The sequence below is a fragment of the Mus pahari genome, chromosome 10, assembly GCF_900095145.1.
Source record: "Mus pahari chromosome 10, PAHARI_EIJ_v1.1, whole genome shotgun sequence".
In the NCBI taxonomy this organism is placed as follows: Eukaryota; Metazoa; Chordata; class Mammalia; order Rodentia; family Muridae; genus Mus; species Mus pahari.
In genome coordinates this window covers 112,586,761-112,603,728 of record NC_034599.1, presented here as the reverse complement: position 1 = coordinate 112,603,728, position 16,968 = coordinate 112,586,761, and the positions used below count along the sequence as shown (strand labels likewise).

General features: G+C 45.0%; 1 protein-coding gene across 3 annotated transcripts in view; it reads left to right on the top strand.

Annotated features, from left to right (window-relative positions):
* Scn10a (sodium voltage-gated channel alpha subunit 10) overlaps positions 1–16,968 on the top strand; it is a 105,622-nt gene that overhangs the window by 8,219 nt on the left and 80,435 nt on the right. For 2 of the 3 annotated variants that reach the window (XM_021207599.1, XM_021207598.1), the window contains exon 1: positions 14,851–15,120. In XM_021207599.1, the coding sequence (XP_021063258.1) occupies positions 14,851–15,120 (270 nt within the window). Of the gene's footprint in view, positions 1–14,815; positions 15,121–16,968 lie in introns of those variants that run through there. The other variant, XM_021207597.1, reaches the window with a different exon arrangement.

Sequence of the window (16,968 nt, the reverse complement as noted above, 5' to 3'; positions counted from 1 at the left end):
ACTCACTTTGTAGACCAGGCTGGCCTCGAACTCAGAAATCCGCCTGCCTCTGCCTCCCGAGTGCTGGGATTAAAGGCGTGTGCCACCACGCCCGGCTGGTCTGCTGTTTTCTGTGTGGTAGTTTCTCAGAAGTGAAACTGATGCTCAACCTCAGAATCCCAGTCAGCAGGAGGTGCTGGGCTATAAACTCCGGGTCTCCTCACTCTCACAACAGAGTTTTCCCACTGCATCCTTGACTTTTACTAAACACCACTGGATTTATTTCCAATCCTGCCATTTCTGTTTTCTTACCTCAGATTTCAGCCACGACTTCTCTTCTGTCAGAAGAGAGTCCCCGGTCATGCTTAGTATCTTACAGGAGTGGGAACAATAGCTTTCGCTCTCGCTCAAATAAGACAGTGATAGTAGAAACTCGACAGAACAAGTGGTTCACATTTATGACACTCCACTCCAAGGGTGTCTGGGAGAACTCCCTACATCTGCCCATTGATGCTTTTACCCTCAAATCATCCATACTGACCAATGTCCCATTGTCTGGCATGTTAGGGATGCAGCTGGAGAGTGATGGGTGAGTTGTGGGTGTCGGGACGGTTGCCTTCAGGACAACAGATGACGTTGAAATGGCGTTTAGCAGTGGAGGCTGCTGTAAAAGGATAAGGAAGACGGGTTCCCTGGTCTAGAGGGCCAGGAAGGATTGTTCTGAAGAAGGGACATTCAAATGCAACTGGTAGAGCAGTAGAAGTTAGCGCAAAGGATGGAAAATACAGTCCTAGGGGTCAGGGTGGGATATCAGACAAGTGTGAAGGAACAAGAGCAGAGAGGACTGGGGAGACCATGAGAACTTCCAGGAAGCAAACAAGGGAAACAGAGGTGAGAATGGGGACAGACCAGGTGACACCAGGCTGAGCCAGGTGTGTGAATGTGTGCCTGGGCCGAAGCTGGTGAGAAGCCTTTGAAAAGAATAATCACAGGAATAAGATCATTCAGCTTCCATTTTTAAGCATCACCTTGGGGGCTGGTGAGAAGGCTCAGAGGGCAAAGGCTTGGCCTCCAAGCCTGATGACCTGAGTTTGACCCCTGGGAACCACATGCTGAGGGGAGAGAGCAGATTCTTGCAAGCTGTCCATTCACTTCAATGCACATGGTACAGTGTGAATGCCCATGTATCCCAGGATACTCTGGTGCGTGCGCGTGTGTGCGCACGCACATTCACATACACATGTATGCACATGCACCCACACACCTACACACACATAAACACTCTCTCACACACGTAGATAGATAGGTAGACAGACAGACAGACAGACAGAGAGATAAACACATGCATTAAAAAACTATATTGGTTGCTGTGAATACAGGGGAAAGAGTGCGGAAGCTTGGGAGTGAGCAAGCACAGATGCTGCTGTGTCTATATGTTTGCGATAGAGGCACTGGGTGCTTGATGGTATGTATTATTTACTGTAGTAAAAGATACAGAAGAAAAAGTCAATTTAGAAGAGATAGGTAGATTCCAACAGAGCAGGTAGATTAAACATCAGGAGAGAGGTTGGAGTGGTTGTTGAAACCTGAGGAGAAAATTCTAGGTCCCTCTGAGAAAGGACATATAAGGGTGCCTGGGCAGAATCTCAAGAAGCTCCAATATTTAATGGCTTAGGAAAAAAGAAACCTCTAATGAAGTTTCACAGAGAACTCAGAGCAGATTTTAAGGAAAATGGAATGGTCAATTATGTCATATCCTGCCGACACAAGCAAAACCAGAGGCCTGGGAGTGTGCCTGGAATTGGCACCCTGGTGGCCGTTGAAGCTTTAGTAAAAGCTGTGTTGAAAGAAGCCAGGGAGACACAGTGTAGTGGACTGTGGAGACACAGCTCGAGTGGATGTGTTTCACACATGTCCTCGGCAGTAACAGGTCCCCTAATTGAACCAGTGAGGCCAGCACCCCTAGAACAGCTTAATTAAGGCTGGGGTGGGGGTGGGGGATAGCCTGAGCAGGAAGGTGCTCACTGTGCAAGCAGGAAGGTCTATGTTTGAGTCTCAGAACTTGTGTAAAAGTGCCAGGCATGGTGGTGCACACTGGTAATTCCAGAACTAGGAAGACAGACAGGTGGCTCCTGGGGACCCTCTGGCCACAAAAGCAAGGTGTGCTGGGAGTAGTACTGTATACCTTTCATTCTAGTACTCAGGGGGCAGAAGCAGGGAGATCTGTGTGAGTCAAAGCTAGCCTGGTCTACACAGTGAGTTCCAGGGCATCCAGGGCTACACAGCGAGACCCTGTCTCAAAGAAAACAAAACAACAAATAAGATGAATAACACCAGAGTTGTTCTCTGACTTCCAGATGTGTATGTGTGTATGCACACACATGCACGTGCACACACACACACACACACACACACACACATCTTAATCAGTTTGGTCATTTCAAGATTACATTTGAATCAAGACTATGCTTCAACCTGACAGAATTGTTGGGGTCCTTAAATATGCCTGGCAGTGGAAAGCCGTGGCGCACACCTTTAATCCCAGCACTTGGGAGACAGAGGCAGCCGGATTTCTGAGTTCAAGGCCAGCCTGGTCTACAGAGTAAGTTCCAGGACAGCCAGGGCTACATAATGAAACCGTGTCTCGAAAAAAAAAAAAAGATAAAAATTCAATTCTTGCCAGCTGCCCTCCTCTCAGAACTCTGCAAGTGATGCGCTCAGATCAGCCCAGTGAAATATTATAGAAGTTGGGAGGGGGGAGATTGGGAGGGGGCAGAAGAAAAAGAGTAGATTCTGCATGTTTTAAACAAAAACTCACCCACAGCACAATCTCCTTCAGTTTCTTGTCATTTAAATGGCCTCACTGAACAAGTGCTTTCAGTTTGGTCAGCTGAATCATATTTAAAAGTATTCACACACTAAGGATGGTGTGTAGAGAAGTAAAGTGAAATACTGTAAGGTTTTTTTTTTTGTATTGGATTTAATTGCAGATGAACCCACACATTTATTTAATTTATGTGCCCGAGAGCCAACGGTGTGTTATGGAAATAGGCTAAGTGGCTATCGGCTATTAAATCACATGTGTAATGGGAGTGTTAACATTGCCATTCTGTGTTTGCAAAGCAATTAGCTTACGAATGCTTTCACATACATTATCTGTTCCTCTGAACAATGGTGTCAGGTGAGTAGAGCAGAAGTAATCAACTCCCGTCTGGAAACACAGAATTGTGGCTCAAAGAATTTCAAAGGCTTAGTCAGGGTCCAATCCATACTCTATGTCTCCAAGCCCAGCGGCTATTTCAACAGAACCATGAGACCTCTGTGTTCTCTGTGTGTGCATGTGTGTTCAGATGCACAAGTGATTTGTGCACGTGTGTGTGTGTGTGTGTGTGTGTGTGTGTGTGTGTGTAGACTAGAGGGCAACCTCAGGGATTGCTCTGAAGGCATGACTCACTTTGTTATGTTTTGAGGGAGGGTCTCTTCCTGTCTGTAACTCACCACGTAGGCTAGGCTGGCCGGCCTGTGACACCAGGGATCCTCTGGGCTTCACCTCCTCAGTGCTGGGGTTACTGGCACCCCCCCCCCACTCCCGGCTTTGTTTGTTCGGTTTAAGGATGAGCTCTGCGGATTGAACTTGGGTCCTTTTTATGCACCGTGAACACTTTACCAACAGAGCCGTCTCTCAGCTTTCTGTGTAGTTACAGTTCGAAGTGTGTGGATCTGACTTGCCTCAACTTTCTGAGTTTCTGGGGCCACCACATTCCCAGATCTTATGATAGGGGATGTCTTTTATTTTTGTTTCTTTTTGTTTCTTTTTTTTTAGCAAATAAACTTTTTAATTTTTTAATTTAGGGAAGCTACTTGAGATTCAGTATTCCTCTTCTTCAATTTCATTTGGCTGTCTACCCTGCAGAGTAAAGCTGTCTTGATTTCATAACTGAAACACGCAGTTTTGTTTATTTTTTCAGCCAACTTCTACATATTTATTTTAGCTCCCACAGAGAGACAGCTAACCTCATCCCTCCAGCCAGACACAATCCCTAGTGCTGCCCATTATTCACTCGCCAAGGCTCACAGGAACCCGCTAGACTCAGTGCATACCCACCCTTGCGCTTGAGGTTCAGCACCACGGACAGAGCAGAGCCCAGCTGCAGGACTCCTTCAGCCTCCTGAAGTGGATCCAGAGAGGACACAATAGAGGGCCATCCAGGATACCATGCTCCCTAACTTCCTGTGCATTCTTTCTGGTGTAAGGATATCTGAGGCGCCATCTCTGGTGACTGCACTGGATCACGCTTGTGCTGTCAATGTGTAGTTTCAGGATTGTACTCTGCTCCCTGTCGCCATGGTATAGCTGCTGCTTCCATTCTCTCTCTTCCCTAGAGAGCACATCCACCCAGAGATCCTGTTATTCCAATGACATGTTAAAGATAAAACCTTTCATGACAGCGGGCAGCCTATTTAGAAACATGCCAGTGTTACTGATGTATAGAATATATATGTATATGATGTATATGTGCATACACATATACATATGTAAACATAGATAGATGGATGAATGGATAGATGATTGATAGATAGATAGATAGATAGATAGATAGATAGATAGATAGATAGATAGATAGATATCTTAGGAACAATCTCTGAGTCTTGATCAGTCTGTCCACACTGCCCGCATCACACAGACCAGAGACATCTAATCCCACATTCCCACTGCGATGGGAAGTCCAGTGTGAGCCAGAGCTCAGGCTAGCTCTGTTATTGGCTCTGTGGACCAGAGAACCTAACACACTCCCAACATCGAGCAGCCTCAGTCCCCATGTCACCCTCACAGCAGACTCTCTGTGACCATCGGAACTTGAGACGGGTGTGACTCCACTTTGGGGGGCCCTCCTATAGAGAGCTTGGTCATTTATATTGGTGTATTACACCAATCTGCTCTCTCTGCAATTCAACAATCCAGCTGTGCCCTCTTTTTTCTTGCTGCTAACTGGGATCACCATTCTGGGAGGCAGATTACACATGGTCCTCCTTACTAAAATCACTGCCTCTCCAGAATAAGCCTGGTCCGTTCTTAAATGTGTCTGCCTGGTGTTCGCATGCACTGGCTGTCTTGTGGTTCAGTATTTCTCCACTTCCAGCCTCCAATTTCTTCCTTCTGTTTAGAGAATGGTATTTATGATAGCACAGTAGATTTTAGTACATTTAAAAATCAAATACAAGGTACATATGTTTGTTCGCTTGCTTCTTTTTACAGCAGCAACATGAGGCAATCTACACCCTAGATTGACATTTTAAAAACATTTGATTTTCCCCCTCTAACTTCCCAGAGTTTAATCCTGGGCCAGATGACAAAATCTAGTCCATAAATATTTTATTCATGCCCCTTAGGGTCTCTTGATTATCCATCCATTTTATCCAACAAATATTTGTTGATCTCCTATAATGTGCCAGGTTTTTTTTTTCAGTGTTAGGGGATCCTCAATCAAACAGACAAAAATCCATACTCAGGAGAAAACACTTCTGCTGAAGGAGATAAATAAGGAGCAAATAGAAAATTAACATTAGGTGTAAAATGTTACTAAGAATCATGGAAGGTAAACAGATGGACAGTGGACAGGGACTGTTGTTCATGAGAGAGTGCTGGGGAGCCTCGGCTAGCACAGCCATAGTGGAAGGTGTGTGCATATATGTGAATATGAACACAGTACTGGGCAGAGGGGACAGGAGGCTTGGGGAAGCTGAGGCAAAATGGGCTTCATAAGACAGCTGTGGTGACCATGCAATGATAATCCCAGCCCTTGGGATGATAAGGCAGGAGAATCATGAACTCAAGGCCAGCCTGGGCATCTTAGTGAGTCCCAGAGCAGGCTACATAGCGAGATCCTGACTCAATAGGTTATGCTCTGCATGTTTAAGAAAGAGCAAGGCTGGGTGCTGGAGAGATAGCTTACATTGGTAAGATGTTTGCCTTACAAACAGGAGAGCCTGAGTTTGACTCCTGAAAAATTGTATAGGCAAACAAAAGCCAGCCAGACATGGTGGTGCAAGGTTCTAGACTCAGCTCTGGGAAGGCTGAGACAGATAGACTCCTTGGGTTTGATGGCCAGCCTGGCCTACTTGGTGTGTGACTGGCCAGCGAGAGACCCTTGAAGGCACTTGAAGAATGGCAATTGAGGTCATTTTCTGGTCTGCACACATAGGAGCAAGTGCATCAGAACTATGCATGTGCACACACAATCATGTGTGAATACACATAAATAGAGCTGGGGAGAGAGAGATGGAGAGGGATGGAGAGAAGATGAGCAAGGCAATCTGGGCTTAGGACTGCAGTCCTAGAAGCAAGAGAGACAACAGGTACCAGCTCATGATACCCAGACTATATTGATGAGAACATACCACAGGGTACGTGCTGGTCACTGCGAGTATAGGCTTCAGCGGTGCCAGAGACTGGTACAGTGAAACAAGCTAAGATGAAGGGTTATGGGGCCCTGGGCTATGGACCAGTGGTAGAGGTGGGTGGCAGTGGAATGGAAAGGCTTTGGCCATGACTGTGAGGGAATGTATACAGCCACACTTGAGGACCAGGGGTATCTGAGGGTATGCATGCCCTCAGATTGAGAGTTTCCAATCAGTATGAAATTTTTTGGTTTTTGTTTTTAATTTATTGTTCTCTCATGCAATACAGCCTTGCCACAGCTTCCTCTCCCTCGACTCCTCCCAGTTTTCTCCCACCTCCTTTCTCTCCCTGGTCCATCTGACGCCCCCCAAAAAGAGCAGGTGTCCCAGGGACATCAACCAAGCATGGCAGAAGATACAATAAGGCCAGGCACAAACCCTTACATTAAGGCCAGGGGAGGCAACCAAGTAAGAGGAGAGGGGTACAAAGAGCAGGCAAAAGACTCTCAAACACCCCCATTCTCACTGTCAGGAGTCCCCCAAAACATCAAGCCCTCCCTAACAACAACAGCAATAACTTACACACAGAGAGCCTAGTGCAACCCAACGAAGGCTCTGGGATTGCTGCGTCAGTCTCTGTGAGCCCCCCAAGAGCCCCGTTTAGTTGATTCTGTTGGCTGTGCTCTCCTGGTGTCCTCAGCCCCCTGGCTCCCACAATTCCTCCTCTCCCTCTTCTGCAAAGTTCCCAAAGCTCAGATGGAAAGGAGCTGTCTCTGGTCATGACTGAATCATTGTTTATTGGTCAGTCATGCTTGGTTCTAACCTAGGTCTCTGGGCCATCCAGCCTCAGTTCCTGCCCATTCAGGCCATGCCCAGCATGGGCTCCCTCTCGTGGCACAAGCCTCAAATAAAATCAGTCATTGGTTGGCCACTCCCACAAGTTCTGCACCCGCATTGCTCCCGCTTATCTTGCAGGCAGGACAGAATGTAGGTTGAAGGTTTTGTAGCTGGGTTGGTGTCCCAGTCCCAGCACTGGAAGTCATGTCTGGTTACAGAAGATGAACAGTTTGGGCTCTGTATCCTCCATTACTAGGAGTCCTCGCTAGGGTCACCCTCACAGATCCCAGGGAGTTTTCACTGCACTAATTTCCACATTCCCCGCCCCCCAAATGCTCTCCAATTCCAGTCATCTCGTCCCATACCCTCTCTCTCTATCCCTCCCCTCACCTCATCTTCCCCTTTCCATCCATAACTGCCCATGTCCACCTGCAAATTCTCTTCAGTTTCTCCTTTCTGGGGAGATCCATGCATCCTCCCTAGAGCCCTCCTTGTTACTAAGACTCTCTGGGCCTGTGGACTGTAGCATGATTATCAATTACTTACCAGCTAATATTCACTTATGAATGATTCATACCATGTTTGTCTTTCTAGGTCTGGGTTACCTCATTTAGGATGATTTCTTTTTCTAGTTTCATACATTTGCCTGCAAATTTCATAATGTCATTTTTTTAAACTGCTGAATAATAGTCCATTGTGTAAATGTACCACATTTCCTTTTACCTTCTTATGCATTCATCTCTCATACAATAATCTGACTGCAGCCTCCTCTCTCTCCACTCCTCCAAGTCCTCCCTCACTACCCCCCTCCCCCAGATCCACCACTCCTCCGTTTCTCTTCAGAAAAGAACAGGACAGCCAGGGATACCAAATGAACATAGCATAGCAAGATGTAATAAACCTAGGTACAGGCCCTTATCAAGTCTGGACAAGGCAACCCAGTAGGTGGAAAAGGATCCCGAGAGCAGAGACACCCCCCCACTCCCACTGTTAGGGTTCCTACAAACAACAACAACAGCAGCAGCAGCAGCAACAGCAACAACAACAACAACAACAACAACCCAACCCAAGCTAGACAACCACAGCATGTATGCAGAAGAGTTTTTGCAGCACCATGCAGGCTCCATGGTGGTCTCTTCGGTCTCCGTGAGCCCTATGAGCCTAGTTGACTGTGTGGGCTATGTTCTCCTGGTCTACTTGGTCCCTCTGGTCCCTCCAATCCTTCTGCCCCCTCTGTGGGGTTCCTTGTGATTCACCTAATGTTTGGGTGTGGGTCTCTGCATCTGTTTCCATCAGTTGCTGGAGGATTCCTCTGTGATGACAACTGGCCTAGGGCAAATCTGAGTGTAGCAGAATATCATTAGAAACCATTCCATTGACTATTTTTTTTTGTCAGTTGTGTTTGGTTCTACCCTAGGTCTCTGAGCCATCCGGCTTCCAGTTCCTGACCATCCAGGCAGTGTTGGGAATGGGCTTCCTCTCGTGGCTTGGGCCTCAGGTTAGACCCGTCATTGGTTGGTCACACCTACAAGCTCTGAGTTACCATTGCCCCAGCATATCTTGCAGGCTGGACAGGTGTGGGTTAAAGGTTTTGTGGCTGGGCCGATGTCCCAGTTACAGACGAGGCCAGTCCAGGCTCTGCATCCTGTATTACTAAGGCTCCTTGCTAGGTTACCCACATAGGCTCCAGGAAGTTTCCATGACACTAGGTTTCCACATTATCCCATAAATGCCCCCCAATTCCAGTTGTCTCTCCCTCTACTCTCCCCCTACCTCATCCCTTCTTCACCCACATGATCCCTCCTGTTCCCATTCCTACCCACCCAGAGTCCACCCACAAAATCTATTCTATTTCCCCTTTGCAGAGAAGTCTGTGTGTTCCCCCTAGAGCCTTCCTTGGGTCTGCGGATTGTAGTGTATCTTCCACTTAACAGCTAATATCCACTTATAAGTGAATACATTTCATATTTGTCTTTCGGGATCTGGGTTGCCTAGCTCAGGATGATCTTTCCTAGTTTCATACACTTGCTGGCAAATTTCATGATGTTCTTGTTTTTAACAGCTGAGTAATACTCCATTGTGTAAATGTATCACACTTTCTTATCCGTTGTTCAGTTGAGGGACATCCAGCTTGTTTCCAGTTTATGACTATTATGAATAAAGCTGCTATGAACATAGCTGAGCAAGTGTCCTTGTGATAGGAGAGTGTGCCCTTTGGGCATGTGCCCAGAGGTGATATAGCTGGGTCTTAAGATAGGTCAATTTTCTGAAAAACTGCCATATTGATTTCAATAGTGACTCTACAAGTTTGCACTGCCACCAGCAACAGAGGGGTATTCCCCTTGCTCCACATCCTCATCTGCAAATAACATGTGTTATTTGTCTTAGCCATTCTGATGGGTGTAAGATGGAATCTCAGAGATGTTTGATTTGCATTTCCCTCATAGCTAAGGATGTTGAGCATTTCTTTAAGTGTTTCTCAGTCATTTGAGATTCCTCTATAGTGAATTCTGTTTAGATCTGTACCCCATTTTTAAATTAGATTGCCTGGTTTGTTGATGTCTAGTTTCTTGAGTTCTTTATATATTTTGGATATCAGCCTTTTATTAGATCTGGAGGCAGTGAAAATCTTTCCCCAATCTGTAGGCTGCAATTTTGTCCAATTGGCAGTGTTCTTTGCCTTATAGAAGCTTTTCAACTTAATGAGGTATCATTTATTAATTGTTGATCTTAGTGTCTATGATATTGGTATTCTGTTCAAGAAGTTGTTTCCTGTGCCAATGCATTCACAGGTAATCCTCACTTTCTCTTCTATCAAGTAAAAAAAAAACTGTACTCCACAAAATTCTAAAAGAAATGACTAATTTTTTAAATAGATATCACTTACCAATGTTAATTTAAGCGCAGATAAACAATTTAAATTGACCTATAACCCCTAAGAAAATCAAAGCAGTCATTAAAAATCTTTCAACCAAGAAAAGCCCAGGGGCAGACAGTTTAAGCACAGAATTCTACCAGGCTTTTAAAGAAGAGTAAATGCTAATACTACTCAAATTATTCCACAAAATAGAAACAGAAGGAACATTGCCAATTTCATTTTATGAGACCACAGTCACCCTGATACACAAACCACACAAAGATTCAACAAAGAAAGAATTACAGACCAATTTCCCTTATGAACATAGATACTAAAATACTCAATAAAATACCCTCAAACTGAATCTAAGAACACATCAAGAAGATTATCTGCCATGGTCAAGTAGGCTTCATGCCAGAGATGCAAGCATGGTTCAACATATGAAAATCAGTCAATGTATCCACCATATAAACAAAATGAAAGACAAAACCCCTGCATGATCATCTCACTAGATGCTGAAAATCCTTTGACAAAAATCCAACAGCCCTTCATGATAAAAGTCTTGGAGAGATTAGAGACACACGAGGCATACCTAAACACAGTAAAGGCAATTTACAGCTAGCCTATAGCCAACAACAAATAAAATGGAGAGAAACTCAAAACAATTCCCCTAAAATCAGGCATGAGACAAGGCTGTCTACTCTCTCCATGTCTATTCAATATAGTACTGAAGTTCTAGCTAGAGCAATAAGACAACAGAGAGCAAGGGGATATAAACTAGAAAGAAAGAAGTCAGAGTATCATTACTTGCAGATGATATCATAGTATATATGTATATATGTATATGCATATACATATATAAATATATAAATATAAATATATAAATATAAATATATATATATATATAAATGATACAAAAATTCTATCAGGGAACTCCTACAGTTGATAAATACCATCAATGAAGTGGCTGGATACAAAATTAACACCCCCCCCAAATCAGTAGCTTTCCTATATACAAATGGTATATATGGACTGAGAAAGAAATCAGGGAAACAACATACTTCACAATAGCCTCAACTAATAATCTTGAGGTGACTCTAACCAAGCAAGTGAAAGACTTGTATAATGAAAACCTCAAGTCTTTGAAGACAAAAATTTAAGAAGATATCAGAAGATGGAGAGAGCTCTGATCCTCATGGATTGGTAGGATTAACATAAAAATGGCCATCCCACCAAAGCAATCTGGAGATTTGATGCAATCCCCATCAAAATTCCAACACAATTCTTTATGGAATTTGAAAGAACAGTACTCAACTTTATATATAAAATAAAGAATCCCAGAATAGCTAAAAACAATCCTGAACAATAATAAAACTTCCAGAGGTATCGCCATCCCTGACCTCAAGCTGTACTACAGAGATGTCATAATAAAAACTGCATGGCACTGGCAGAAAAACAGACACATTGATCAACGGAATGGAATCAACTCAGACATAAATCTACACCAGGTTTTTGATAAGGAAGTCAGAAATACATGGTGGGGGAAAAGCATCTTCAACAAATGGTGCTGGTCTAACTGGATGTTGCCATGTAGAATAATTCAAGTAGATCCATATCTATTGCCCTGCACAAACTTCATGTTCAAAGTGGATCAAAGACCTCAACAAAAAACCAGATATACATAACCTGATAGAACAGTATGAAATTTCAAGGCTTGGAACCTAAGCCTTTGGAAAATATGAAGTTTTCATGCATTGAAAAGATTACAGGAAGAGCATGTGTGGGCTTGGACCTTCACATCCATCAGCCATCTACACATGTAGAGGGGAGATGAGCGTGTGGTTGACTACACCAAGTGTAGGATGCAGGGGAAGGGTCTGTGACGTTAGGCTGTGTTTTGGATAGGCTCTAGGCGCAGTGTCACCATAATTCAGCCTTTTTGTCCTCTCGGGAGTTAAGGTCTGTGACACTGGCCAAATGAGGTCCCCAAGACTATAGAGCCATATCTCTTTGGTCACTGTATCTTAGAGTCTAAACTAGTGCATGGCACAAAGATGGACTGTTTGGGGCATAAAGGAGCATCTGAATCTTCATCTTAGGAAGATACTGGGTCTTGTGGAGGGAAGGTTAATGTCAGGAGACCCAAAGTTATCAAGGTGCCACGCACTCAAGCTGGTACGTTCAGAGACATTTGGGTGGCAAGTCTAGAGATGAGAGGAAAGGTCTTGGTGTGGGGATGCCCACATGAAAATGGCCACTGTGGGTTTATAGGAACACAGGAAAGTGGCATGCGAAGCAGAAAAGTCTCATTCTGCATGGAGTAGAGGCGGGCACACTTACCTGTCAATCAAGAGAAACCAAGTCCAAGGGCAGAGAGAGAGCAGGAGGCAGAGAGAGTCCCAGAAGTGACAGGCATCAAGGAAGACAGGGAGCTGCTATGGTAAAATACCACGACTAGGACCAACTCTGGGCAGAAAAGGGTTTATTTGGCTTACAATCCCAGGTCACTGTCCATCATTAGGGAAAAATCAAGGTAGGGCCTTAAAGATGCTAGCTATTCCACACACTATTATCTCTGACCAAGGAACTCATTTTACGGCCAAAGAAGTCTAGCAGGGTGCTCCGCAGAGGGTGCTGCATGCTAGCTGGCTCTCAGGCTGGCTTCTACTCAGCTTTCTTACAGAGTTCAGGATCACCTGCTGGGATGGTACTGCCCATAGTGGGCTGGGCCCTTCTCCATCAATAAACAATCAAGACAGTCACTCAGAGACATATGCACATATCGATCTGATCTAGACGATGGAGGCTTTCCTCTAAGGTGACTCTAGGATGACAATAGGACTGTGTCAAATTAACCAAGATGGTTGTACAGGAAAGTGTCTCCCCAGAACAGCAGTACAGTTTCGGGGATAGAACTTAGGTCCCCAGGCTTGTTCAGTGGACACCTTCATCCACTCAACTGGCTCACCAAACAAATATTGTTAAAGTTAGAACAAACAAACAAACAAACAAAGAGTTAAGCAGTTCTAACTGCTGATAGGAACCAGGAAAAGAAGTGGGGACAGGATCGGGCAGGGACAAGAGCTGAATTGGGGAGTCAAGGGCTGACCCTGGCAGGAGGAGGGGTGACGTAGGCTGTGAACACAGGTGAGTCAGAATTTTCATCTGCTTCTCTCCATCAACTAGAAAACATGGCCGTTGGCTGTCTCCATGGAGAGACAGGGACTAGTCAGCAAAGAGTTAATCACTGAAATCTCACATGACTAGTCAGCAAAGAGTTAATCACTGAAATCTCACACGACTAGTCAGCAAAGAGTTAATCACTGAAATTTCACACTAGAGGAAACTGCTAACTAGGGAGTCCCAGCCCATACAGATCATCTTCATTGGCAGCTCCTAGGTTCAAAGAAAACTGAATCCAACTGCTCTAGACTGACCTGGGCTTGGGAAATCCTACCTAATGCTGTGAAGAGAACTCTCCTGCTGTGGACAGTGGGACCCAGTGGCAGTTCAAAGAAAGGGAGAAATACAGAAAAGAATAGGAGTAGATAAAAGGTCAGAAGGTAGGGTGAGGCTTAAGATAGAGAGGAGGAACCAAAGTCTTTGGCGAGGCCAGGGACAGGCTGTAGCTGGGCAGCCCTAGAGATGAGGTGTAGCTGGTCTTTGACTGCTTTGTGGGTTCTTTTTCCTTCCACCCTTCTCCACCCCTTTCCATTCTTTCAACCCCTAACTGCTGATTAGGAGTGTCCAGTTCCTTGGGCCAAGTTTAATCTTCGCTGTCAGGATATCTAATCTTCTTCTTCTTCTTCTTCTTCTTCTTCTTCTTCTTCTTCTTCTTCTTCTTCTTCTTCTTCTTCTTCTTCTTCTTCTTCTTCTTCTCCTTCTCCTTCTCCTTCTCCTTCTCCTTCTTCTTCTTCCTCTTCCTCCTCCTCTTCTTCTTCCTCCTCTTCCTCCTCTTCCTCTTCTTCTTCTCCTCCTCCTCCTTCTCTTTCCTCCTTTTTCTTCTCTTCTTCTTTCTTCTTTGTTCCTTTCGCATGACTATGTAGCAAATGACAACCAACAGCAACCAACAATCAACAACCTACCCATAGGGGCTCTAGAATTTATACCCTCTGAAAAGTCCCCAGAATTCCAAATGTCACACATTTGCAGAAACTATCTGCAACTGACAAAATCATGCCCCTACTAGAGCAGGAGACAAATCATAGTCAGCTGCTGTGGACAATCTGAAGCAGCTACATCTCCCACACCTGGGATTAAAACAAAGACATACTCATAATATTTCTGTGTTTGTTTTATTTTTTTTAAGGAAAGCAAAATTTTCACTACAATGAGGGAAAGATGTCAAACTTTATAAAGCTAGTTTGTGGGGAATGGGGTGGAGCTTCTTACAAAGCAAGGAGGAAGCAATGGCTTCGGGGATACGGAACAAAGACACACCTGTGTTACCTAGATTTGTAGAGGGCCTGCAGAGGATGGAGAGGGGGCGGGTACTGAGGAGCTGGAGACAGAGATGGGGGTCTGCTCTGTCAGTCAAGTAGGGGTGATGGACAGGAGAGATCCAGTGGGCAGGCTGTCACCACTCAGGGGTGATGGACCAGAGGGTCCCAGTGGGCAGGCTGTCACCGCTCAGGGGTGATGGACAGGAGGGTCCTAGTGGGCAGGCTGTCACCGCTCAGGGGTGATGGACAGGAGGGTCCTAGTGGGCAGGCTGTCACCGCTCTCTGGTTATTTTCCTCCCAGACGAGTGTGAATCCTTCCCCAAGAAGAATGAGAAGATGGAGTTCCCCTTTGGGTCTGTGGGAACTACCAACTTCAGACGGTTCACTCCAGAGTCTCTGGCAGAGATCGAGAAGCAGATCGCTGCCCACCGTGCCGCCAAGAAGGGCAGAGCTAAGCACAGAGGACAAAAGGACAAGAGTGAGAAGCCCAGGCCTCAGCTGGACTTGAAGGCCTGTAACCAGCTGCCCAGGTTCTATGGAGAGCTCCCAGCAGAACTGGTCGGGGAGCCTCTGGAGGACTTGGATCCTTTCTACAGCACACACCGGGTAAGAGCGGCCACTGGAACATCCTCACTCCAGCCTCAGTCCCACCCACTGCCCCATGTAGTAACTGTTCACCAAAGAATAGGCCGAGGTAAAGGAGGGGGAATGCACCTCTCGCTGAATCTGTAGGAACTCTGCAATGGGGTAAACCAAACCCAAGTGCCCAAAGCAGACAACTGCTGCAGAACTTGCTTGGAAAGTTGGTTGTTCCCATGAATGAGACCAGCCTAGAGCCTCTAGAGATGTTATCTCTCTTTGCAGATCAAGAGCGGGGATTTTGAAGTTGAAAGGGATGCCTTGAGCCAGGGTCCTCTAAAGTATAGTCTCAGAGCTCTGGAGTTTTCCAAACTCTCCCATGGGCTCCTGAAGTCAAACTGTCTTAAAACAATAGTTTATTATCACCTGTCTCTTACTTACATCCTCTTGTAAGAGTATAGTGGTAACCAAGGGAACAACATCATTTACAGCAGCTGCGGGAAGATGCGCCTATGTGCTCCTCTGTTTTAAAGTTATATATATATATATATAATATATAATATTTCTAATATAGTATGGGGCCATTCTTTCCTTCCACGATGCTGTGATAACATAACATACTTGGACTTAAGCAATGTAAGGCAGAAAGGATTTATTAGCTTATTGTTCCAGGCTACATGCCATCAAGGTAGCAAAGTCATGGGAACGGGAGTGTGAGGGAGTAGGCTACACCATGTCTGTAGTCTGAGGATGACGAATGCAGCATATATGTGCTCAGTTTTCTTTCTTTCCTCTTACATGGTCAGGATCTTCTGCCCTGGTATAGTGCCATGCACAAGGATTGTGGGTCCTCCCACCTTAATTACCATGATCGAGACAATTCCCCCATCTTAGTTAGGGCTCTATTGCTGTGAAGAGATACCATGACCATGGCAACTCTTATAAAAGACAACATTCATTTAGAGCTGACTTATAGGTTCTGAGATGCAGTGCATTATCATCATGGTGGGAAGCATGGCAGTGTCCAGGCAGGCATGGTACTGGAGGAGCTGAGAGTTCTATGTGCTGTCCTGAAGGTAAATAGGAGAAGACTGGCTTCCAGGGAGCTAGGAGGAGGGTCTCAAAGCCCACCCCCACACACAGTGAGAAACTTCCTCCAACAAGGCCAAACTCCTAATAGTGCTACTCCCTGGATCAAGCATATTCAAACGACTACAGATAGATAAATAGATAAGTTGCATAGATATACATATATAAATTTTCTATCATATATATATATATATATATATATATATATATATATACACAAACACACATGATCAAAGCAAAAAGGAATAAATATAATAAACTAGATTATTTAATGATTCATTTTAATCAAAAGAGTGAGAACTAATAGTCTAATGAGGTGAGTTTCCTCTCCTGTGCTGCACCTTAGATGTTTTACGCAGCCAAAACATGGTAAGTACGTGGTAAGTACATGGTAAGTGCATGAGAAAGAACTGAACAAGCCTTGAAAATAGAGTTGTAGAAGAGATAGGACACAGGGGATGTCTTTTCCCCTCCTCTCTTTTCCCAAGAACCCATCCCTCCTAAATGCACAGAGGAGGGAACTGAGATGGTTTAGAGCCAAGGCCCAGGTAGTAGAAACAGGAACATCACAGGCCCAGGGTCCTCCAGTCAGAAGGGCATTAAATCCTGGAGCTGGGGAAATGGCTCAGTCAGTAAAGGACTTGCTGAGCAAGCATGGGGATCTGAGTTTGAGCCCTAGAAAAACATGTGGGGGAAAAAACGTGGAATACACTTGTAATGTCACTCCTGAGGAGGAAGGAGAGGAGAAAGAGGAAGAGGAGGAGGAGGAGGAAGGGGAGGAGGAGG